We start from the raw sequence: 25,312 nt of genomic DNA, 5'->3' as shown, positions 1-25,312 counted from the left end.
TTCAACTTGTTCATTAATGACCTAGAATTAGGAGTGAGCAGTGAAGTGGCCAAGTTTGCTGACGACACTAAATTGTTCAGGCTTGTTAAAACAAAAAGGGATTGCGAAGAGCTCCAAAAAGACCTCTCCAAACTGAGTGAATGGGCGGAAAAATGGCAAATGCAATTCAATATAAACAAGTGTAAAATTATGCATATTGGAGCAAAAAATCTTAATTTCACATATACGCTCATGGGGTCTGAACTGGCGGTGACCGACCAGGAGAGAGACCTCGGGGTTGTAGTGGACAGCACGATGAAAATGTCGACCCAGTGTGCGGCAGCTGTGAAAAAGGCAAATTCCATGCTAGCAATAATTAGGAAAGGTATTGAAAATAAAACAGCCGATATCATAATGCCGTTGTATAAATCTATGGTGCGGCCGCATTTGGAATACTGTGTACAGTTCTGGTCGCCTCATCTCAAAAAGGATATTATAGAGTTGGAAAAGGTTCAGAAGAGGGCAACCAGAATGATCAAGGGGATGGAGCGACTCCCTTACGAGGAAAGGTTGCAGCATTTGGGGCTTTTTAGTTTAGAGAAAAGGCGGGTCAGAGGAGACATGATAGAAGTGTATAAAATTATGCATGGCATTGAGAAAGTGGATAGAGAAAAGTTCTTCTCCCTCTCTCATAATACTAGAACTCGTGGACATTCCAAGAAGCTGAATGTTGGAAGATTCAGGACAGACAAAAGGAAGTACTTCTTTACTCAGCGCATAGTTAAACTATGGAATTTGCTCCCACAAGATGCAGTAATGGCCACCAGCTTGGATGGCTTTAAAAGAAGATTAGACAAATTCATGGAGGACAGGGCTATCAATGGCTACTAGCCATGATGGCTGTGCTCTGCCACCCTAGTCAGAGGCAGCATGCTTCTGAAAACCAGTTGCCGGAAGCCTCAGGAGGGGAGAGTGTTCTTGCACTCGGGTCCTGCTTGCGGGCTTCCCCCAGGCACCTGGTTGGCCACTGTGAGAACAGGATGCTGGACTAGATGGGCCACTGGCCTGATCCAGCAGGCTCTTCTTATGTTCTTATGTTCTTAAAGCAATTTAGAAAAAAAAGCCCACACGTATGGATGCTTGATAATTGGGTTTTCATAATAATCCGATCACAAACAGGACATGTATGGACCTCGAGGCCACCAACCAAATATGGAAATAATGGATTTTGTGGTTAGGTATGGATGGGTCCTTAGTGTTGAAGCCAGCAACTGAATTTGCTTTGCTAGTCATACCCAAGCCCAGGTACTTATTTGGGAAGCTGCCTGTCCAGAGAGGTGAGCAATTGGCTTGAAAGAGTTTAGGTCTTTGTAACACCTGAAGATCCTGGTTCCTTATTGCCGTGATGGTGAAGAATAAAGAGCTGGGCTGACAGAGGAACTGCTCTAGGCTACAGAACTCCCACCTTTGGGCATTAACATTTGGCGTCAAGGTGACTTCTGCAGGGAGGTACATATCTTACCACCTGGCTGTTGCTGTCTTGCTCAGCTTTGTACTACAGCAAAGCAGCTCCCATCACTGCACAAAGGAGGCCAGGTATGGGGACATGGGGCAGGGACATTAAGGCTGCAATCCTAACCCCACTTACCTGAGAAAAGCCTCATTGAATGCAATGAGACTTACTTCTGAGTAGACATAGTTAGGATTGAATTGTAAGTTCTTGTTGAATGAATTATAGTGTTAAATAGATTGTATCTGAGAGTGTTAAGATATTAATTTAGATTTGACTTGTTTTATATTTTGATATAGGCCATGTATTGTTATTAGATTGATATTTTGTGCTGAGTTGCCATTTGGGCTTCCCATTACAAGTTATTTACAAATAGAAAACACTTCCCGAAAGTTATTTTCAAATTCACTTTGGAGTTTTCTCCCATCTTCTGCAGTCTTCTGGCCCTGAAGGGAGAAAATAATAAAATGTTGTCTTTGATACGTGTGGCACTTGTTGCTTTAATTATTTACATTTTACCATTTATCTTCAAAATATCTAAAGCAATGGAAGATATTTATATATTTCTGCTGTCCTAAATTCTTCAGATCAGATTGTTATGGCAGCTTTTGCACAAATGCAATGAAATTATCACAATGAAATAGCAGAACCACTTATAATAGCAGCAGGCATTCCAAAAGCAAGAGTTGAAGGGGGCCTGATAGGGCATCTAGTTCATTCTCCTGCTTGATACAGAAAATCCAGATCAAGAGCGTCTCCCAACAGTGATTTGTTCAGCTTCTGCTTGAAGACCTTCAGCACAGGAAAATTCCTTCTCCCCAAGTAATAGCTTGAGGCCTCCCCACAACGTAGTTCTGCAGCTTACCAAGCTTTTAAAAATAAGGAAGGATCCAGGTGTGTTTTCTTGGGGCTGCATGGGGATTGTAAGCCATACAGCAATGAACTGATGGTGAGTTACTGTGGTCATTATGGGAGAGTGTGTGCACATACACGTGCATGAGAGAGATGAGACTAAATCACCTTGGGTTTTTAATTTCAATGTAGAATAGAAATATAACTTGACCTCCTCTGCCCACTCCCATATATTTTACATTCACAGGCGAGGAATTGAAAAGAAGGGAAAGACAGGTGCTTACCTGATTAAACATCTGATCATTGCAGAACACCAGCCTCATATCTCCAATGAAATCCCCCACGGTTTCATACTGTTTTTCACGCAGCTTCTCATTTATCTGCTTGAGCCACATGGGTCTACTTAGGCAGTTGTCATAGCTTTGTGTCTGTAATAGTGTAAGTACTGAAATCAGCTCAAGGACTTGACATATTTTAAAGAACAACTTCTGCAACAATGCCACTAATAATGTGTTATTTTACTCTTGCCATCAGTGTGACTTACCGTAATTGGTTGGTAAGCAAAAACAACACTTTCTGGCTCACACCAGACCTTCAGAAGCAGGAACTCACATGCCTATAAAACAGAAAAGCCAACGTTTAAGGGGCCTTAAATAAAATAAGGAGCCCATGCTGATAGACATAAATTGAATATATTTACTTGGAAACAAGTCCCAGTTATTTGAATAAAACTTGCATTCAAAGGAGTATCCTTAATATATATCACACAACAACCAAGAATTCACCAAAGGAGACTATCATTGGTTCCTTGGTAATGTTGCCTTCAGAGATGTTATGTAGGAAAGCAACCTAATTAAGAAATTATAATTGATAATAGAGCAGTTGTTGGTTGGTTAATTATTTAAATTTGCATATGCATAGAACAAAAAATTAACAGAAAAATAACATTTTATTCTATTGAATTTTTTCTAGTAACAAAAAAAGAATTTCAATAAAAATAACAATATCAACATTGAAAGAACACAGGATTAAACTTCTAGCTATCATGCTGCTACTGTGATTTCCAACACCCTCTTTTCTAGTTCTGTTTGTTGTAACAGAGCAGTAATAAATTTAATAAGTGAAGGTAGCCATGTTGGTCCATAAGAAAAACAACCCAAAAATTCATTGTTGGGCAATTGCTTATTAGAACTACCAAAATGTCAGAAAACTGTGACAAAGTTTGGTCAGACCATCTACTTATTTATTATCATTATTTAATTTGTATACCACTTCTTACTTCAAAAGAAACCTCACAGCAGTTTACAGTATAATCAAAAATCGCAAACACAATAAAAACAAAATTGCACAGTAATTTGCACAGTTTGGTACTGTCTACACTGACTAACAGTGATTCTCCAGGGTTTAAAACAGGAGGCATTCCCAGCCTTATCTGGAAATGCCAGGGACTGAACCTAGGACCTTCTGCAGGAATAGCAGTTGCTCTACCACTGAGCTAAAGCCCTTCCCCAGAATTCTTCACTAATGTTCTGGAAGATTAGAACAGTCTCTCAGGTCACAAATATTCAAAGCGGATTCCTAACAGTGGCCAGCCATAGGCAATTCAGCCCCCTCCCCAAATTCTCAGCAGTGGCCAGTCATAGGCCACCCCCATGAAGATAACAGTGGTCCTTCTGGACACTTAAGATGTCCCAAACAGTAGCCAGCTACATGCGACTTCCTCTACCCTCCAAATAAAAGTAAACAGTCTATACAATATACTATTCCATCAATGGCTAATCCTATAAGATGTCCCCCCAATTAATTATTGCCTTAGATACTCAGTATGGCATCTTTATTGCCTAGAGTGGGGATCAAGATGTAATGTCCTCCACTCTCAACAGAGATAGGATAAACAAGCAAAAAGGAAATAGCCAGACAGTGTAGCAGAGAAAGCACTCAAACAGCTTGGTAGCCAAGACTAATGAAGAGCTGTATGGGGAACCTGGGAAGTGAACCTTGTGAAACATTTCCATCCTGCCACAGCAATGTCTTTAAACATGCCCGGGGTTCCTTCCACGGCTGGGTTACCAATTTAGCTGCCACAGAGATTGGATGAGCTGCCTGTCAACTTACACAGGATGGCTTAGTTGTTGAAGGATTAGGAAGCTGAACCAGGAGGCTGGCCTAATTAAAAGCAGACAGGTTTTTGACCATCCTGGATTTTTAAGCAATTAATACTAGAACCCTAATTTTACTACTTTGCTGATCATTAAACAGAAATAAGAAAGGTTGGATGGAACTCACCAGAGTCTGTTTGGCAGCCATTCTCTGCTTTAGAACCTTGTCTTCTTTGTGGAAAAGGGAATTTTTCCATTTGCAAAGGGTGCATTTCCACATCCTTCTAAAATGAGTACAAACGTGATAATACTGTTGGGTGCATTCTGCAGACAATACTACCATAGTGGAAGTTGTTATTTTTATTATTATTAAGTTTGCAGGTTTGCCATAACCAGGGCATTCTTAAACTAACAGTCCTCCTTACAGAAAGAGACATAGAATATTAGATAACTGAGCAAGTAATAGGGATATGCAGAATGCCACCCAATTCATATCTAGTACTGAATTTTCCATTAATTCACTTTTTTGCTATTGTTGTGCATCGGATTTTTATGTAGTGATTTTCCACAGCTATTTTCAGAAACTGTTTTTTTAAAAAAATCCACGTCTAAAATATTGATAATATTGATATTTTTATCAATATTTCCTTTCAAAATATCTATATTTCCTTTTAAAATCTGAAGAGGAAAAACACATTGGTAAAAGCAGCAGCTTGCAAACAAAGACTGAACTTGAATTGGTACCAGCCCCTCCTATACCTTCCAACATTCAGCTTCATTGGATGTTCACGAGTTCTAGTGTTATAAGAGAAGGGGAAAAGCTTTTCTGTATCCACTTTCTCTATGCCATGCATACATTTATACACTTCTAGCATGTCACCTCTTGCTTGCCTTTTCTCTAAAGCTCCAAACACTGCAACCTTTCTTCATAGGGGAGCCGCTCCACCCCTTGCTCATTTTGATCACCCTTTTCTGAAACTTTTCTAGCTCTACAATATCCTTTTTGAGGTGAGACGACCAGAACTGTACACAGTATTCCAAATGCAGCCGCACCACATAGATTTATATAATGGCATTATGATATCAGCAAATTTTATTTTTAATACCTTTCCTAATGATCCCTAGCATGGAATTTGCCTTTTTCACAGCTGCTGCCTGCTGGGTCGACATCTTCATTGAGCTATTTACTACAACCCCAAGGTCAGTCACTGCTGGTTCAAGCCCAATGAGCACATATGTGAAATTAAGATTTTTTGCTCCAAAATGCATAACTTCATACTACTTTACATTGAACTGCATTTGCCATTTTATCGCCCATTCACTTAGTTTGGAGAGATCCTTTCGGAGCTCTTTACAATTCCTTTTTGTTTTAACAATTCTGAACAATTTAGTATTATCAGCAAACTTGGCTCATTGTTCAAAACTTGCTTATGAACAAGTTAAAAAGCACTGATCCCAATAACAATCCTCCACTTTCTACATCCTTCTATTGGGAGAATTGTCCATTTATTCCTAGGCTGTGAGCACACTAGTCGCCCACAGCAAAGTGTTTTCATTGGCCACACCTGGAAGAGGAACGGGTTGATTTGCTGATCAGTTGTGAAATCTGTCTGAAGTGCCCTTGTCTTCAGAAAAGGGAGGTGGAGATGCACTGGAACCAGCAGAACAGTAAGTGTGTCTCTACCCTCTCTGCTTCCTGCTACTTAACCAATTCCTGATCCTCAAGAGGACCTCTCCTTATTCCATGACTGCTAAGCTTACTCAGGAGTTTTTGGTGAGGCACCTTGTCAAAAGCTTTTTGAAAGTCCAAGTACACTATGTCCACAGGATCACCGCTCTCTATATGCTTGTTAACACTCTCAAAGTAATAGATTAGTGAGACTGGACTTACACCTTGCAGAAGCTATGCTGGTTTTGCTTCAGCAAGGTTTGCTCTCCTATATCCTTGGTTATATTATCTTTAACAATACTTTCTACCAGTTTTCTTGGGACAGATGTTAAGCTACCTGGCCTGAAATTTCCAGGATCCTTCCTGGATCCCTTTTTAAAGTGTTACATTGGACACTTTCCAGTCCTAAGGTAAGGAGGCAGATCTGAGGGATAAGTTACATATTTTTGTTAGAAGATCAGCAATCTCATATTTGAGTTCTTTGAGAACTCTTTGGTGGATGCCATCCGGACCCAGCGATTTATTTGTTTATTTATTCCATTTGTATACCGCCCTATAGCTGAAGCTCTCTGGGCGGTTTACAACAATTAAATTTATCAGTTTTTTGTCAGTTTTTATTTTGTCTATTAACCCTAGAACTCCACCACTATTTGCCTCAGTTCCCCAGACTCCCTTCCTGCAAGAGTTAGTACAGGCACAAGGATCCGCCACTGTGTAGACAGATGCAAAGAATTCATTTAGCTTCTCTGCAGTCTCCTTATGCTGCTTAAGCACACCTTTGACTCCCTTGTCATCCAAGGGTCCAACTGCCTCTCTACGTAGTCTCCTGCTTTCAAAGTATTTAAAGAATTGTTTGCTGTTGGTTTTTATGTTTTTAGCATTCCTTATTGTCTTCTTGCATTTCTTTTGCCAGAGTTTGTGTTCTTTTTTATTCTTCTCATTTGGATAAGACTTCTATTTTTTGAAGGAAGCCTTCTTGCCTCTAATAGCTTCTTTGACTCTGCTTTTTAACCAGGCTGGCATCTTCTTGGCTCTGGTGGTAGCTTTCCTGATCTGCGGTATACACCCCAGTTGAGTTTCTAATATTGTTTTTTTTTTAACAACTCCCAAACATTTTGGAGTGGTAAACTGAAGACTCAGTTACTGTAAGGAGCTTAATGTGGGCTGCCCTTGCATCTGGTTCAGAGGCTGCAGCTAGTGCAGAATAAAGTGGTCAGACTGCTTACAGGAGCAGGTTATTGACAACTTGTTACTCTACTGCTAACAGAGTTGCACTGGTTACCAATCTGCTACTGTGCCAGGTTCAAGGTTCTTGTGTTAATTCACAACCCCCTAAATAACCTGGGCCCAAAGTACCTTAAGGACTGCCTGATGTCTTAGGCTCTTCCTCAGTCACTGAGGTCTTCTGATGGGCCACTGTTTGTGGTCCCACATGCTCCTGATGTTCAGCTGGCCTTTATGAGAGCCAAACCTTGAGAGGCCATGCCCTATGTAACTCCTTGCCAATAGAGGTATGTCAGGAGAGATTTAGATGGCATCTAAAAACTATATTATTCAGACAGGCCTTTCAAATCTGAGATTTTTTTTGCCAACCAGCTCTTACTGATGTGTTTGATATTTTTATAACATTACTGTGTTTTTAATCTATATACTCCCTTGAGACATTTTATATGAAAGTGTGCTTTATAAAACTTTTAAATAAATAAAATATACCATATCACTGAAAGCTACTGTTCTATTATAGTTTAGTATAGCTTCATGAAACAGGAGAGATGAAATATTGTTACAAGATTTTGTTAAACAGTGCAGTTTTGTTTATATAGACATGCACCTTAAGTAATATGAGAAAAATACTAAAATATATTTGCAATGCAAAGTACACTATTGTCGATATAAATTCAAATTTTCAGGTTGAGATAACTTGCTGAGCTCTAGGTTATCGCTGAGCTTCAGATAGGTTAAGTTTTAGCCTGAATCACGAGCTACAATAATGTTGTGTGTCTTGGCAAATACAGCAGCTGCTTTCCTGACTCTTTCATACTTCACCTTACTCTAGAATTCTGGGATGGGGGGTGGGGAAACTACCTTCTCCCAGGAGGTTCTTGTGGAATATGGCAAGAATAATGAAAGGATCGACAGCATGAATGGCAGAGCATCTCTGACCCTGCTTCCATACACACTTCACATGTGTCATCATTTTCAGGCTAAAACAAAGCAAAATAAAATTAGTTACTATGAAAAATAAATTTATCAAAACTATGTGAGTGAGAGGTTTTCATTTGTGATAGTTCTTGTATACCACCTTGTGAGGGCAATGCGCCCTGAAAGGTGGTTTAAAAAATACTTTAATAAAGAAACTTCAGTTGGCAGATATATCATACAATATCATCAACAACATCCTATACATCTGTGTGGAGAGAGAAAAATATTTTTAAATAGACATTGTTTTTGCTGCAAAAGAGAACCTCTGGAAGTTGTCTTAAAATATATAGTGGTCAGTCACTGAAAGTGTCCAATATTAAAAAAATAATCCACTCAGTTCAGTCCTTTTGTGGCAAACTAGAAGAGCAGGAAGCTGACAAACAGGTAACATTTTCTGGACCATGAAAGCATCACTTCTTGCTGCACTAAGAACATAAGAACATAAGAACAAAAGAAGAGCCTGCTGGATCAGGCCAGTGGCCCATCAAGTCCAGCATCCTGTTCTCACAGTGGCCAACCAGGTGCCTGGGGGAAGCCCGCAAGCAGGACCCGAGTGCAAGAACACTCTCCCCTCCTGAGGCTTCCGGCAACTGGTTTTCAGAAGCATGCTGCCTCTGACTAGGGTGGCAGAGCACAGCCATCATGGCTAGTAGCCATTGATAGCCCTGTCCTCCATGAATTTGTCTAATCTTCTTTTAAAGCCATCCAAGCTGGTGGCCATTACTGCATCTTGTGGGAGCAAATTCCATAGTTTAACTATGCGCTGAGTAAAGAAGTACTTCCTTTTGTCTGTCCTGAATCTTCCAAAATTCAGCTTCTTTGAATGTCCACGAGTTCTAGTATTATGAGAGAGGGAGAAGAACTTTTCTCTATCCACTTTCTCAATGCCATGCATAATTTTATACACTTCTATCATGTCTCCTCTGACCCGCCTTTTCTCTAAACTAAAAAGCCCCAAGTGCTGCAACCTTTCCTCGTAAGGGAGTCGCTCCATCCCCTTGATCATTCTGGTTGCCCTCTTCTGAACCTTTTCCAACTCTAGAATATCCTTTTTGAGATGAGGCGACCAGAACTGTACACAGTATTCCAAATGCGGCCGCACCATAGATTTATACAACGGCATTATGATATCGGCTGTTTTATTTTCAATACCTTTCCTAATTATTGCTAGCATGGAATTTGCCTTTTTCACAGCTGCCGCACACTGGGTCGACATTTTCATCGTGCTGTCCACTACAACCCCGAGGTCTCTCTCCTGGTCGGTCACCGCCAGTTCAGACCCCATGAGCGTATATGTGAAATTAAGATTTTTTGCTCCAATATGCATAATTTTACACTTGTTTATATTGAATTGCATTTGCCATTTTTCCGCCCATTCACTCAGTTTGGAGAGGTCTTTTTGGAGCTCTTCGCAATCCCTTTTTGTTTTAACAAGCCTGAACAATTTAGTGTCGTCAGCAAACTTGGCCACTTCACTGCTCACTCCTAATTCTAGGTCATTAATGAACAAGTTGAAAAGTACAGGTCCCAATACCGATCCTTGAGGGACTCCACTTTCTACAGCCCTCCATTGGGAGAATTGTCCGTTTATTCCTACTCTCTGCTTTCTGCTTCTTAACCAATTCCTTATCCACAAGAGGACCTCTCCTCTTATTCCATGACTGCTAAGCTTCCTCAGAAGCCTTTGGTGAGGTACCTTGTCAAACGCTTTTTGAAAGTCTAAGTACACTATGTCCACTGGATCACCTCTATCTATATGTTTGTTGACACTCTCAAAGAATTCTAATAGGTTACTGAGACAGGACTTTCCCTTGCAGAAGCCATGCTGGCTCTGCTTCAGCAAGGCTTGTTCTTCTATGTGCTTGGTTAATCTAGCTTTAATAATACTTTCTACCAGTTTTCCAGGGACAGAAGTTAAGCTAACTGGCCTGTAATTTCCGGGATCCCCTCTGGATCCCTTTTTGAAGATTGGCGTTACATTTTCCACTTTCCAGTCCTCAGGCACGGAGGAGGACCCGAGGGACAAGTTACATATTTTAGTTAGCAGATCAGCAATTTCACCTTTGAGTTCTTTGAGAACTCTCGGGTGGATGCCATCCGGGCCCGGTGATTTGTCAGTTTTTATATTGTCCATTAAGCTTAGAACTTCCTCTCTTGTTACCACTATTTGTCTCAGTTCCTCAGAATCCCTTCCTGCAAATGTTAGTTCAGGTTCAGGGATCTGCCCTATATCTTCCACTGTGAAGACAGATGCAAAGAATTCATTTAGCTTCTCTGCAATCTCCTTATCGTTCTTTAGTACACCTTTGACTCCCTTATCATCCAAGGGTCCAATCGCCTCCCTAGATGGTCTCCTGCTTTGAATGTATTTATAGAATTTTTTGTTGTTGGTTTTTATGTTCTTAGCAATGTGCTCCTCAAATTCTTTTTTAGCATCCCTTATTGTCTTCTTGCATTTCTTTTGCCAGAGTTTGTGTTCTTTTTTATTTTCTTCATTCGGACAAGACTTCCATTTTCTGAAGGAAGACTTTTTGCCTCTAAGAGCTTCCTTGACTTTGCTCGTTAACCATGCTGGCATCTTCTTGGCCCTGGCGGTACCTTTTCTGATCTGCGGTACGCACTCCAGTTGAGCTTCTAATATAGTGTTTTTAAACAACTTCCAAGCATTTTCGAGTGATGTGACCCTCTGGACTTTGTTTTTCAGCTTTCTTTTTACCAATCCCCTCATTTTTGTGAAGTTTCCTCTTTTGAAGTCAAATGTGACCGTGTTGGATTTTCTTGGCAATTGGCCAGTTACATGTATGTTTAATTTAATAGCACTGTGGTCACTGCTCCCAATCGGTTCAACAACACTTACATCTCGCACCAGGTCCCGGTCCCCACTGAGGATTAAGTCCAGGGTTGCCATCCCTCTGGTCGGTTCCATGACCAACTGATCTAGGGAATAGTCATTTAGAATATCTAGAAACTTTGCTTCTTTGTCATGACTGGAACACATATGCAGCCAGTCTATGTCCGGGTAGTTGAAGTCACCCATTACTACCACCTTTCCTAGTTTGGATGCTTCCTCAATTTCATATCTCATCTCAAGGTCTCCCTGAGCATTTTGATCAGGGGGACGATAGATCGTTCCCAGTATTAAGTCCCTCCTGGGGCACGGTGTCACCACCCACAACGATTCTGTGGAGGAGTCTGCCTCTTTTGGGGTTTCGAGCTTGCTGGATTCAATGCCTTCTTTCACGTATAGAGCGACTCCGTCACCAATACGTCCTTCCCTGTCCTTCCGATATAGTTTATATCCAGGGATAACCGTATCCCACTGGTTTTCTCCATTCCACCAGGTCTCCGTTATGCTCACTATATCAATGCTCTCCTCTAAGACCAAGCACTCCAGTTCTCCCATCTTGGTTCGGAGGCTCCTAGCATTAGCGTACAGGCACTTGTAAGCAGTGTCTCTCTTCAAGTGTCTTTGGCACTTGTGGTTAGGCCTGTGGTAATTTTGCTCTTCTGAATTTATATCCTGTGCCCCTGCTCTCACAATGCCTACTTCTAGGCCTACCCCTTTTAAAATTTCATCATTGCTTTGGTTTTTATCCCAGGGGGGAGGTTTATTCCGAACCGGACCTTTCTCAGCTCCTGTCGGGTTTCCCCCCTCAGTCAGTTTAAAAGCTGCTCTGCTACCTTTTTAATTTTAAGTGCCAGCAGTCTGGTTCCATTCTGGTTCAAGTGGAGCCCGTCCCTTTTGTACAGGCCCGGCTTGTCCCAAAATGTTCTAGGCTTAATGGACAATATAAAAACTCATCCACCCTTACTCACCCCATTGACAATCACTAGCAGCACTAGTAAATGGCCATGGCTAACATGGGAGCTTCTAAGAAAAGAGCTTTTTTGAATATCCCCATTTCGTATATTCTTCCTTCATAAATTGCACACAAGAACCATTGCTTGCTTCACCAGGCTACTTTGCCTTTTCTCAGCGAACTTTTTCCCTTCAATATTTCTGTACTGCTCTCTAGGCGTGTCCTCTTGGAGGGGTCCTGCAATCACTCCCATGCGTGCTGGGGGAGAGTGGGGATAACACACTCAGGTGGTGAATGTCAGAATGGGGCTGCTGGGATACAAGAGGAAGCTATCACCATATTTTAGAAAGACTTTATTTGCAAAAGGATAAAAAAAAATCTTTAAGGTCCCTTCCCTCACAAAAAATGAGGAGTAAGGATGCTCAACAGCTACAGAATACTGAGTGTCAGTTGGACAAGAAAAATGCAAAAGAGGGCTAATGGAATGCCTTTTCTGAGCCCCTTTGCCTTAGAGCAGGGATAGCCAACGCAATGCCCTCCAGATGCTGTTGGACCATAACTCCCATCATTCCTGATGCTTGGGAATTGAACATCTTGAGGGCATTCTGCAGGACCGCATTGCTGGCTGGCAGGATAAGGAGCACTCATGTTAGCAGGTGAAGATATACTGCAATATTTTATAGCAGGTTCCATTTGTATGCTTTTAATACTGAAGCACTGATAAGACAAAGGACTATATACACATGTGATGTAAAAAAACAAGAAAAGGGTGATCTGCAGTACAGTCACACAAGTAATCAGAACTACTCCTGAGAAGGCAAAGGATGTAGACAGAGAAATCATTCCATGATCTGCTAGATTTAGAAATCCAGTCTAGGTCTGCAGGTGTAAAATTTACAAATTGTGTTTGACGTGGACTTGAACACGTAACTTTCTTACTCTGTAGGCATTGACTGGAATTGTGATTTCTTAAAATCAAATTTGTAATGTTTTTGCATTTTCCATATATCACAAAACTAATACAGTATAAGTAAGCAAACTTTTAACTGCTCCACCAAAGCTACATGTATGTATAGGAGAGCAGTTGGTTGAACTGTTAAAGAGGCAAGTCACTTTTCAGTTTAAAGTAGGAACAGAGAACCTCCAGCCCATGAACTGGATACAGACCACTGGGCCTTCCAATTTGGCCTGCCAGCCTCTTCTCTCAAGCACTTCCCGGTCTCCTCTCTCTGCCATCTCTGACCAGCTGAGCAGTGTGATTTCGTGGGAAACACCATTTCCATTCTGCCTTTCTGGCCCAGCTCCACAAAAAAAATCCCTCAAATCTAGACACGGTGCGGATTGCACTCCTGGCAAGGAAGATGGATTTTTTATGGATAACAACCCCATCCCACCCCTCTGACCTGGCCTGGTGCTGCATCAAGTACTCGATGCAGCACCAGTCCAGCATATGGCGAACCATAAGAGAGAGTACATAACTAAGGCATGTGTTGCCATGATCAGGACTGACCTCATTGGGAATGGGCAAAGTTGACACAATAGCCTAAACTGGGCAAAGGCACTCCTGGCTATAATCACTACCTGAGCATCCAAGTGCAAAGCTGAGTCCAAAACCATCCCCTATGAACCTGGTTCTTCAAGGGGCATGCTACCCCATCCAAAACAGGCTGAATTCTTATTTAGGAGAATGTCTCTGGAACAAGACCGTCTCCAAACTCTGATTTGAAATTTGTTTTATTTGTTTTTAACGTTTTTAATTGTTGTAAACCGCCCAGAGAGTTTCAGCTATGGGGCGGTATACAAATGTAATAAATAATAATAATAATAACACTGGAGCAGCACAGTGATTGGTGGGGAATAGCAGAGCTGCAAAGAAGAGAGGGTGTGCCCACTGTCAGGGGAATAAGAGATCATTCTCTTCCTTCATTGGCAGCTTGCTGCATTTCTGTACTGGGTGTGGAGAAAGAAAGAAGTTAGGGAGAGGAAAGCATCTTGAACAGGTGACAAAGGAGCAAACATTCTGGAGAGATGGCAAATATTTTCGTTCAGCATTTCTTATATATAAGATACCGAGAAAGAGACAGAGAGCCATCTTTTCTTAAACTGTACAATTCTACAGAATGTAAGTTAGCAGGTCTGCATCCTAAAGGATAGGTTTACATATAAATTTGAACAATTCATAAATTTGTTTTGGTAATGGCGCCATATCTGTAGAATTACCTCCCCACTGAGATGCCTCTTGTCCCCACTTTATGCTCATTTAGGGCTCATCCAGACGACTGCAAAATGTGTGACATGCCCGCTATGTGTGTTCATTATTTTTCGGTCGTCCAAATGACGTCTTGCGCTGTTACGCATTTTCACAGGTTAAATCCGCTCCTTGCAATACCGGCAAAAATGTGATTTGCTGTTTAAAATCGGGATTCATTCGCTGTGCCTTCAGGAGTTAGGATGCAATACGGCAGACTTTACAGCTGATAGGCGGTTCTTGGGCATTTCCCCTGGCCCCTTCTCCTCATTCCAGCCTATCACATATCTGCACTTTTGCGCATGTGCGAGAATAAGCCTGGGAAAATTGAACCAATCATCGCAATGGTGGGGTGTTGGGGGGGATCTGCCACTACCGCGCAGATGCATTTTATTTTTTGCCAGCCTGCAAACTGGGCAGCCGCTCTGGGTGAGATCTGCAATGCACAGCAAGCGAGAACGGGGCTGCTGGTCGGTTTCACGCCTACTTCCGAAAGCTTTGTCAATTTTATTCTACTGGCTGGGGTTTTTGTTTCAAATCATTTTGCTGTTGGAAGGAAAGGGAGAAGGAGAGGGGGTGACATGGAATGTATGCGAGTAGAATGAAATTGACAAAGCTTTCCGGAGGCAGGCGTGAAACCGAGCAGCAGCGCCTTTCTTGTTTGTATTTGCCATATTACGCTTAAACGAATGTATGCTTTTCTGCCTTTATGGATATTTAAGGAGATACACACGCTGGCAATTACACTTATTTCTCCAAAAAAGCAAGAAACGTGTCACCCCCCCTTCTCCCTTTCCTTCCCGAAATGATTTGAAGCAAAAACCCCAGCGAGTAGAATGAAATTGACAAAGCTTTCCAGAGGTAGGCTGAAACCGACCACCACCCTCCTTCTCCCTTTCCTTCCGCAGCGAGAACTCCTTTACAGCCATATTGCGCTTCGTTGCAAAGGGGGAGAGGAGCATATGTCATTTTTTTGCTGACCAATTGGTTGATAGGGGGAGGTTTTAGAGGTGGAGCTTGGAAAAAGCAAAAAGAATGTAGCAGTCTTACCACTGCATGTGGGGGTGCAAAAAAGCATTTTTTTTAATTGGGAAAGAGCGAACTAAAAGGCAAAGTGAGGACTATCAGATGACAAACCGAATATGGAAACCATGGATTATCCCGCTCCGTTTGGATAAGCACTTAGAAGCCAGGTAAAACTCACATTTTGTGTCAGGGTGAAGTCTGGGTTTTGATGGATGCTAATTATTTATGAATTTGAATACTGTTTTAATGTTTTTGTTTGTTATGCATTATCTTTTGCATTGCCTTATTTTGATGTAGACTACCCCGTGACCATTTTTGGTGAAGGACAGTATAGAAATATCTTAATACATAATTGAATAAATTAAATGCATATATGCCAATTTAGATTGATTGTGGATAACACAACAATCTAGTAAAACAGTTTAGGAATTGTTTACCTTCACTTTCTTGAGGGATTTTCGTGCTGGTTCAGGTAGATCTCCTCTCTGAAAGAAACATCACATTTATTAGGTTTACTCTGAGGCAGAATCCAAAAATATCACCTGAATTCAGGGAATAAACACAAGAGAAATTAGACTTATTACTAGCATATTATTATTATCATTACTATTTACATTTATGTTCTGCTGATCCTCCCAAAGGTGCCCAGGGGAGGAAACGCATTTACAACAAAACATTTTAACAGCAACAAATACTATTCTAAACATAATTGCAGATAAAACATTCTTCCATATGGTGAGCTCTGGGATGTCGGTCTCCTTCAGCCATCAAATGCCTAGATAAACATTACTATTGATAATTGTTTAAACACTAATAGGAGAACACTTCATTCTGCCGGGACAGTCTGCTAATGAATCTTAAGGTGGCTATACTTGAACAAAAGAATGTCAAAGGTAGACTCCAATGTGAAACAACTGAATTACGATTTACCAAGAAGTTTAATTCAGTTCATTATGGTCTGAAAAGAGAGAGTGGTTTCCTCTTCCACTACAAATGTTAATTAACAGCATTACTAAATTGACTGTTTTATCACCTAATGCTTGTTGGAAAAGGCCACAACAATGTATGCTGCATACATTCCAGTGTAACTGAATTCACTGTCTCTTGGCTGTATTCAATTAAATCCTTGCACTAATGGTAAGACTCCAAATAGTGCAGGGGGATTTCTCTCTCACCCGTGGGCATCCCGTGCTATCTCCAAATCTGGTCTGGAGTGCTGGGGGGAAACCCTGAACAGATTTAGGGGGTGCATAGGGGGAGGAGAGGGGAAGAACCGTCCATTGCACAAGGAAAAATCCTTCCAACACACAACACAACTGTTGGAACACAACCTGCAATCTGTGTTGGAATTGTTTTTTAAAGATGTTTTGTTTTTAAGATTTTTAAAAGATGCTTTTAGTGTTTTATCACTTCTTTGGTGTCCTGGGCTCCTTCTGAGGGGAAGGGTGGGATATGAATTGAATAAGTAAATAAAAATCCTTGCGCTGATGGACTGTTTGGTTTAGCACTACTTTGAATACAACCATAAGTTTTACCAATGATCATTATTGCTGCTGTCACAGTGCTTATTTTGCATACTTGTGTTGTACGCTATGATTTTAGACTTGGAATATGTTGTTTTTTAATGTGTTAATAGTTGAATTGGAAGAGGTAACCTTGAAAGAAGCCCTATAGATCATTAAATAAAAATTCCAGCTCTGATTAAATTACCATTTTCTGTACCTCTTGCATTTATTTCCCTCTGACTTCATTGCTTACAAGTCCCTCCCACTGAGGATTCCCCTCTTCACCATAACTGGGGATTATATTTCATGCATCTGATGAAGTGGATTCCAGTCCAAAAATGCTTATGCCATAATAAATGTGTTACTCTTTAAAGTTCTACAATATTTTTGTTGTTTTTATAACTATCACATATATACTTTTTGTTGCAATACAAGCAGAACACTTTCATAGATTATGGTTCCATGCAATATACAGTGCTTGCCTTTATTTGGCACATACCTTATGTTTGCTCAGTTCTATATACCAGAAGGGTATTCTAGAATCTAGACAATGGCTTTTTCATGCAACAGTTGTGCTGCTATTTAGTTGTGATGTAGAATATTATTTTTTACAAGAATAAAGATTTTCTTCTAAGAATAAAATATATGGATAATTGTGTGGAAAGTCTTGATGGTATTATCTGAAATTCCTTTGCGGTTACAAGTAAAAAATATGAGGCATTAACATTTGGAGGTGTTACAAGTGAACTGCATACCTTTATTAATGTTTCTAAAGTAACCCCACGACAGCGGATACTTCTTCTCCAGGATTTTGCATTTACACATCCTCCTGCAATCTCAAATTCTCGTGGTGTGTACCATACTCCATTCAGACCCCTGATACATTTCTGTGTAACTCCTGTAAGAAAGAAGTCACATCAATGCTATACAGTTATCCCATTCAGCAAAGGTCAGTGAACGGAGAAAGAAATTCTGCCAACAGGATTTTCTTATCCAATATCTACGTAGGAAAAATCACATGAACAGAGATTATGGAATGGACACTGGAAACATATTTCAGAATGAGACCTGATCAGGACCAACACCAGACTTCAGGGGGCCCTCACAATGGTCCAGCCGATGCTCCTCATCATTTCTGGACCCCCTGTTCCCACCTTTTTATTTGTGGCAGCAGCACCGCTGTCCTCCTCTTCCCTCCTGCCATCCCCATTCCTTCTGCTCTCCTCCCTCCCCTCCCTTTCAACAAAGCTCCAGTGGCCAGAGAGGTTTAACAGTCAGCCCCTCTTCTGAGGATTGCAGCTCTGTGAGGGGAACAGGGCATCTCCTAGCAACTCTCAGCACCCTTCACGAACTACACTTCCCAGGATTCGTTGGGGGAAGCCATGACTATCTAAAGTGAAAAAAAGGCCTAGTGTGGATGTGACCAGGGACAGCTTTGGTTTGAATTTGGGTGGGAGGCTACATGTACCTGCTGTAGAATAAAAAGGTGGGGAAAACCCTGAAAAAGAATGTTACTGTTCACAATGTTTTCCTTTTGGAAAGGAAAGGGGCTTTCCCTCTGCCCAGTGATCGCCCACCCAATCTCCTCCCCTCCCTCTCCCCTCCCCCTCCTTCCCCCTCTCTGCCCCTCCCCCACGTCAGTTTCACTAATCGTAAGCATGATTGTACAGGAGTAAATCCCCCTGAACTCAAAAACAATGCAAATGATCAAACCTGTCCTCCCCTCATCCTCCCTTCCCTTCCAATCCCCTCCCCTCTCCCTTCCTCCTTCCCTCTCCTGTCCACTTGCCCTCCTCAGTCAGTTTTACCTATTCTAACCATAATTGCATGGGAGTAAATCCCATTGAACTCAATAAGCAGGCAAACGATCAGACCTGCCTTTCCCCTCCCCCTCTCCTCTCCCTCCTTCCTCCTATCCCTCCTTCCTCCTCTCCTGCTCACTTCAGCCCTCCCTCCCTCCATCCCTCTCTCCTCCTCCCTCATGGTCAATTTCACCTATCCTAAGCATGATGGGAGTAAATTCCACTGAACTCAATAAACATGCAAATGATCAAACCTGCCCTCCTCCTCCTCCCGTTCCCCTGAGCTTCTACCTCCTCCTCTCCCCATCCCCCTGTGGTCAGTTTCACCTATCCTAAGCATTATTGCAGGGGAATAAATTCCATTGAACTCAGTAAGCATGTAAATGATCAATCCATTCTCAGCAAACTTGCACAGGAACCATTACTTACCTCCTGGGTTAAAAAGCAGAGAAATTCACTAATAGGCGGAAAAAACGTTGCAGTTTAAAACGTACCTATTGCCAACAGATATTTCTATCAAACTTTAGAAAGCAGGGAAATTTGGCAGCTATAGTGAATGCACCAGGGGAGCAGGAGACCTGAGATATTGTGCTGACCTACACATTTGTTTAAATGCAAACACAATTTGGGTTGGTCTTTCACAGTCCAATCTACTTCCTGTGTAGCTTGGAAAAATTTGGTAACATTTGCCTCTGAGCATATGGTGAGTGGTGGCAATACCTGCCATCAGCCCAAATAACAGAAACAAGACATAAGCTATGCTGATCTTGTTTTAGCAGGGAGGAAGCAACAATATTAAGACAGTTGATATAGTTCAGATAGTCACTTTAAATATGTTTGATTTACTTTGCAATTTTAGTTAAGTTTCCTTTAGTAAATCATTTTCTTTTGCTTCTGGTTCTGTGAATATGTGAAGTGCAGCAACACTTTGCAAATTTACATTAAAAAACTCCAAAAACAATTGTGGAATAATGGCACTGAGTATTCTGCAGAATAGTCTCCAGTGCACATGAGCAGTGTCTCAGTTTGTACAAGATAAAACAGCGGGAGGTGACATAAATTCTAGCAAATTTCTAACTGTGCTCTGTTTTTAACTGGCCATTCCCACCTTTCCTTAAGTGGAGTGGTTTAAGCATAGCAGGCTGAAAACACACATCTTGGGCAGGCCAAGCTAAATTTATTGCTTAAGTAGCAACTTATTGTAATCACTTTGATTTTACATGAAACTGCAGTTTCAGATTCTTAAACCACATGGGTTTTTTGCCTATCAGTGAATATATTTGTTCAGAGAGTAGTCTTTTTTCTTTAAAACAAAAAATGAAGGAATTAACAATGTATGGGGTTGTCATAACTGCAATGTATAAATTCAGTCTAATACATAAATGATATGCTGCACCAATTAAAATGGAAAACGTCAATAGAATACTGTCTTATAATACTGTTTTAAAGCTGAAGGAATCACTTAAGTATGCATCTATGAATAGGAAAGGATTTCAAAAGTACTGAAAACTGAATTATGATATTGAAGGAATTGCTTTAAGCTGCACTGAGTCCACAAGATACAGTGGAAAACAATAGTCTTATAGGAAATTAGTATTTTTAAGTGTTCCCAAACATAAATGATACCCACATGGATATACCCGCATGGATACACCCTACTCCCAACACACATAGACCCACGCACAAAGATTTTAATCTGCTCTTGGTATAGAATTCCTTTAACAGATGTAATTATACATATACTCTTCCAAAACAATGTTTACCTGCTGCCAACTTTCGCTTATATAAAACGCCTTTCAGTTTTCCACAAAGTACAATTAACGGGCCCAGGATTTTTTTTCTTTCCTTATTTTGTATCCCTTTTCCTAGATGAAATCAAGAAATCAATGTCAAAGGTTACAAGTCTTTCTTTTTTTGGCTTCCAGAAAATGATAGCAGTCCTACCAGACTACAGATTCCGGTAACAGGATGTGGCATGGAGTGTGTATGTCATGTCACATTAAGTTGTGAGGATGCATCCCTATACCAAAAATACAGTGGCTGAAGAGTTACAGGAGATGTTGGAAGACCCACCCTGCCAGCAGGTCTCACGTTACACCTCCGCCATGGAGATACACTGATGACTTGGACAGAATCACAGATACTCCAGTACAATTCTATGCAGACCTATGTGGTCCATCAGTGCAGCTCCACCAACCCAAGTCCCAAAATGGGGAGGAGGCATGGGCAGTAAATGGGAAGAGCAGAGATGCACCAAATCCTATACCTCTTAATATCACATTCCTTATCCTGATGATAGCACTATTTTGTGTTAGCTACATAAATTTTCTTTATGTAGCAAGAGTAAAGAAAATGTCATCCATACAACACAAGGGAGAAGATATGCACATACAAAAAAGAACAGCTGCCTCTACATCTCATTCATCCTCTTGCCCAAGCTACCTCCCTACAACAGTACAGAATTTAGCATAATTCTGCATCTAAGGCTGCGAGGACACTAGTCACCTACAGAAAAGTGTTTCCATTGGCAGAGGAGTAACAGGTCGATCTGCCAATCGGTTGCAAAATCTCTTTGAAGAGATTTTTTTTTAAATGCACTCGAGCTGAGCCCATCAGCTTTTACAGTAAAAAGGGGTAGTATTTGACTAGCATCATGTGCCCCCGTTTTCATAAAAGAGGTGGAGACACACTGCAACTGGCAGAACAGTGAGTGTGACTCTACCCTACATAAAAGCAAACTACCACCAGTAAAGAAATCCCCAACAAGGAGACCACAACTCAGTTGACAGGGTGTCTCCCAAAGAGAACATATCCGTGTAAGCATGCGCTCCCACATGCAGGTAAGCTCCCTGAAGGCAACTGTCAGTCACTCTGTGTCAGCCATTACTACAACTGGCCAAACATGCATGACCATCTTTGCCTCCAGATGTTGTTGAACTATAGCTCCTATCATTTCTGATAGGACAGGGATGCAGCTTTGACAGGAAATGTAGCTTGCGGTTAGGCTTGAGAGAGACTAGGAAAAGAACAAATAACTTTTAAAAGAACAAGCAACTAAGGACTCAAGTTGCAACACATAACCACAATGTGAAGTAAGTTCCTTGAATAATAGAGCAAAGGGGATAGCTTTCAACACATAGCAAAGATAGGACAATTTCCATCATAACAGGACATGTGAGTACTAGTAATGGTTAACACGGCTTGTTTACATTTAAAACTTCAAAAAAAACCCCAAGGAACTGGGTAATGGAGGCACAGACATAAAAAAAAAAGAAATGGCCAAAATGGCAAGTAGGAATTTTTGGGAGGTAGGCGACACATGAACAATATACATGCCTGGTTTCTAGGGTATATGGCAAAGTTGTATTTGGAGAACTGGGGGGAGGCAGTCTGGAGAACCAATGGGAAATCTATACCACCACCACACTTTTTTTTTTACCTTTTAGAAGACCTTTCATTTTCCCACTGGTATTAGATTGTCCTTGAGGCATTTTTATTGTGGTTTTCTTTGTTACACCAGCACATTTCAGTACTGAAGAAAATGATACAAAGGTTGCTTCCACATTAGCCATTTAATTGGGAATTGCCATCCTTTTTTTTTACTCATTTTTAAAAGAAAACCCAAATGCCATTGTTAACCTGTTTTCCTGTATTGCCTTTTCCCCCCTAGCATAATTTGTGGTAAATTTGTAATACATAAAACACAACTGCAGTGCCAGCCTGCCCTGTGAGGATTAGCATGCAGGCTTTTCCAGGCTTTCTTTTTGTATTTTTTTTTTTATTAGAAAAACAAAGGAAAAAACACAACGCAGCAACAATAAGAAAATAGAAACACGGGAAGTTATACAATGCTTCATAAAGGGCATACATATGATCCCATACTACAAGTATTGTTATTGATACTGTTCAGTAACAGCCAGAAGAATATTTCCAAAATGTAACATTCCAGAGTTCTAAATTTCAAGTGATGTTGTTAGTAATGAACACTGCAAGTCAGCACTATTAGCATTAATCAAAAAGTCCCACCACGTAGCGTAACAAGTCTCTGGGTCTTCAATACCTTTCAATATTTTTAAATTATGTGTTATCGCCTTAGAAATGGCTACATTCCAAAAATTATTATACCAAAGGGAAATGTTTGGCTCTTGCAATGACTGTGTGATTGACAATCTAGCAGCAACTAACAGAAAAATTAGCAATTCCTTTGGTTTAATATCCATATTAATGTCCTCAAAAATGATAATAATGATTACTGGGGTGTAATTTGTACTGGGTCTCAAATAATATTGTTTTCCTGATATATCTCAGACCAAAAGTTCTTGACAACTTAGCATTCCCACCAAAAAATGGTAATATGTAGCCCAATGACCACAGCCCAGCCAACATTCCTGAGCTAGGCCAGAGGTCACAGAATCATAGAGTTGGAAGGGGCATATAAGGCCATTGAGTCTAACTCTCTGCTAAGTGCAGGAATCCAAATTAAAGCATACCTGACAGGTGGCTGTCCAGCTGCCTCTTGAATGCCTCCAGTGTTGGAGAGTTCACCACCTCCCTAGGTAATTGGTTCCATTGTCGTACCGCTCTAACACTTAGGAAGTTTTTCCTGATGTTCAGCCAAAATCTGGCTTCCTGCAACTTGAGCCCATTATTCCATGTCCTGTACTCTGGGATGATCAAGAAGAGATCCTGGCCCTCCTCTGTCTGGCAACCTTTCGAGTACTTGAACAGTGCTATCATAACTCCCCTCAGTCTTCTCTTCTCAAGGCTAAACATGCTCAGTTCTTTCAGTTTATCCTCAGAAGGCTCTGTTTGCCGTCCCCTGATCATCCTTGTTGCCCTTCTCTGAACGTTTTCCAGTTTGTCTGCATCCTTCTTAAACTGTGGTGTTCAGAACTGGAAGAAGTACTGAAGATGAGGCCTAACCAGTGCTGAACAGAGGGGAACTAGTACTTCAAATGATTTGGAAACGGTACTTCTGTTAATGCAGCCTCAAATAGCATTTGCCTTTTTTGCACATCACACTGCTGGCTCATATCCAGCTTGTGATCAACAACAATCCCAAGATCCTTCTCACATGTAGTATTGCTGAGCGAAGTATCCCCCAACTTATAACTGTGCATTTGGTTTCTTTTTTCTAGGTGTAGAACTGTGCACTTATTCCTGTTAAATTTCATCCTGTTGTTTTCAGCTCAATGCTCCAGCCTATCAAGATCACTTTGAATTTTGTTTCTGTCTTCCAAGATATTAGCTATCCCTTCCAATTTTGTATCAAATTTGATAAGCATTCCCTACACCTCCTCATCCAAGTCACTAATGAAAATGTTGACGAGCACTGGGCCAAGGACTGAGCCCTGCAGTACTCCACTCATTACCTCCCCCCAGTTTGAGAAGGAACCATTTGAATAAAATTCTGTAGCCAACTATGGATCCACCTGATAGTTGTTCCATCCAGCCCACATTTAGCTAGCTTGCTAATCAGAATATCATGGAGCACTTTGTCAAAAGCTTTGCTGAAGTTGAGATATATTATGTCCACAGCATTTCCACCATCTACCAGGAAGGTGATGTGATCAAAAAATGAAATAAGATTAGTCTGGCAAGATTTGTTCTTGACAAATCCATGTTGGCTTCTAGTAATCACTACCTTGTTTTCAAGGTGCTTATAGACTGACCTCTTTATAATCTGCTTCAGAATTTTCCCAGGGATTGATGTCAAGCTGACTGGTCTGTAGTTCCCAGGTTCTTTCTTTTTGCCCTTTTTGAAGATTGGGACACCATTCGCCCTCCCCCAATCAACCGGCACTTCATCCATCCTCCATGATTTCACAAAGAGAATAGATAGTGGTTCCGAGAGTTCTTTAGCCAGTCCCTTCAATACTCTTGGATGCAGATTGTTGGGCCCTGCAGATTTAAACTCATTCAAAGTGATTAGGTATTCCTTGACCATTTTTCTATGAATTTCAAGCTATAATTCTGCCCCTTCAACTTCACGTTTGCCAGGAGGTTCATAGGCCATCTTTTGAGAGAAGACTGAGCCAAAGTAGGAATTGAGCACTTCTGCCTTTTTTTTGTCATCTGTCATCATTTTGCCATCCTCATTGAGTAGCTGTACCACCATTTCTTTTCCCTGTCTTTTACTATGGTTGTACCTGAAGAAAGCTTTTTTGTTGCTTTTGGCATCGCTCGCTAACCTCAGCTCATTTTCAGGTTTAGCCTTCCTGATGCCATCATTGCAATTCCGTGCTACCTGTCTGTACTCTTCCTTCATGATCCAGCCTTCCTTTCACTTCCTGTATGTGTCCTTTTTTGTTTTCAGGTCATCTCTAAGCTTTCTATGAAGCTAAATTGGCTTCTTCTGCTGTCTTCCCCCTTTTTTCCTTGATGGAATTGTTTGCCATTGTGCCTTTAAAATATCTTTTTTTAGAAACTCCCACCCATCTTGGACTCCTTTTCTCATTAGGGCTGCTTGCCACGACGTAACCTTACTTATAATTGTTCAGAGTTTATTAAAATCAGCTTTCCTGAAGTCCAGGGTATGCATATGGCTACTCTCAGCTTTTGCTTCCTTTAAAATCAAGAACTTAAGTATAGCATAGTCACTTTCTCTCAGAGTTCCCATA

General features: G+C 41.0%; 1 protein-coding gene across 2 annotated transcripts in view; it reads right to left on the bottom strand.

Annotated features, from left to right (window-relative positions):
* Positions 1 to 964: 964 nt before the first annotated feature.
* The window catches only part of LOC133388453 (nuclear body protein SP140-like protein), a 50,656-nt gene continuing 26,308 nt past the window's right edge, over positions 965 to 25,312 (bottom strand). The window contains exons 1-9 of one of the 2 annotated variants that reach the window (XM_061634414.1): positions 23,183 to 23,630; positions 20,456 to 20,557; positions 17,646 to 17,788; positions 15,823 to 15,870; positions 8,195 to 8,313; positions 4,628 to 4,724; positions 2,886 to 2,957; positions 2,626 to 2,769; positions 965 to 1,935 (exon numbers count right to left, since the gene is read on the bottom strand). In XM_061634414.1, the coding sequence (XP_061490398.1) occupies positions 1,852 to 1,935; positions 2,626 to 2,769; positions 2,886 to 2,957; positions 4,628 to 4,724; positions 8,195 to 8,313; positions 15,823 to 15,870; positions 17,646 to 17,788; positions 20,456 to 20,557; positions 23,183 to 23,519 (1,146 nt within the window). In that variant the 5' untranslated portion in view covers positions 23,520 to 23,630 and the 3' untranslated portion in view covers positions 965 to 1,851. Of the gene's footprint in view, positions 1,936 to 2,625; positions 2,770 to 2,885; positions 2,958 to 4,627; positions 4,725 to 8,194; positions 8,314 to 15,822; positions 15,871 to 17,645; positions 17,789 to 20,455; positions 20,558 to 23,182; positions 23,631 to 25,312 lie in introns of those variants that run through there. The other variant, XM_061634413.1, reaches the window with a different exon arrangement.

Source organism: Rhineura floridana, chromosome 7 (genome assembly GCF_030035675.1).
Source record: "Rhineura floridana isolate rRhiFlo1 chromosome 7, rRhiFlo1.hap2, whole genome shotgun sequence".
In the NCBI taxonomy this organism is placed as follows: domain Eukaryota; kingdom Metazoa; phylum Chordata; class Lepidosauria; order Squamata; family Rhineuridae; genus Rhineura; species Rhineura floridana.
Note: the sequence above shows the minus strand (reverse complement) of the source record. Positions and strands in the feature narration are given on the sequence as shown.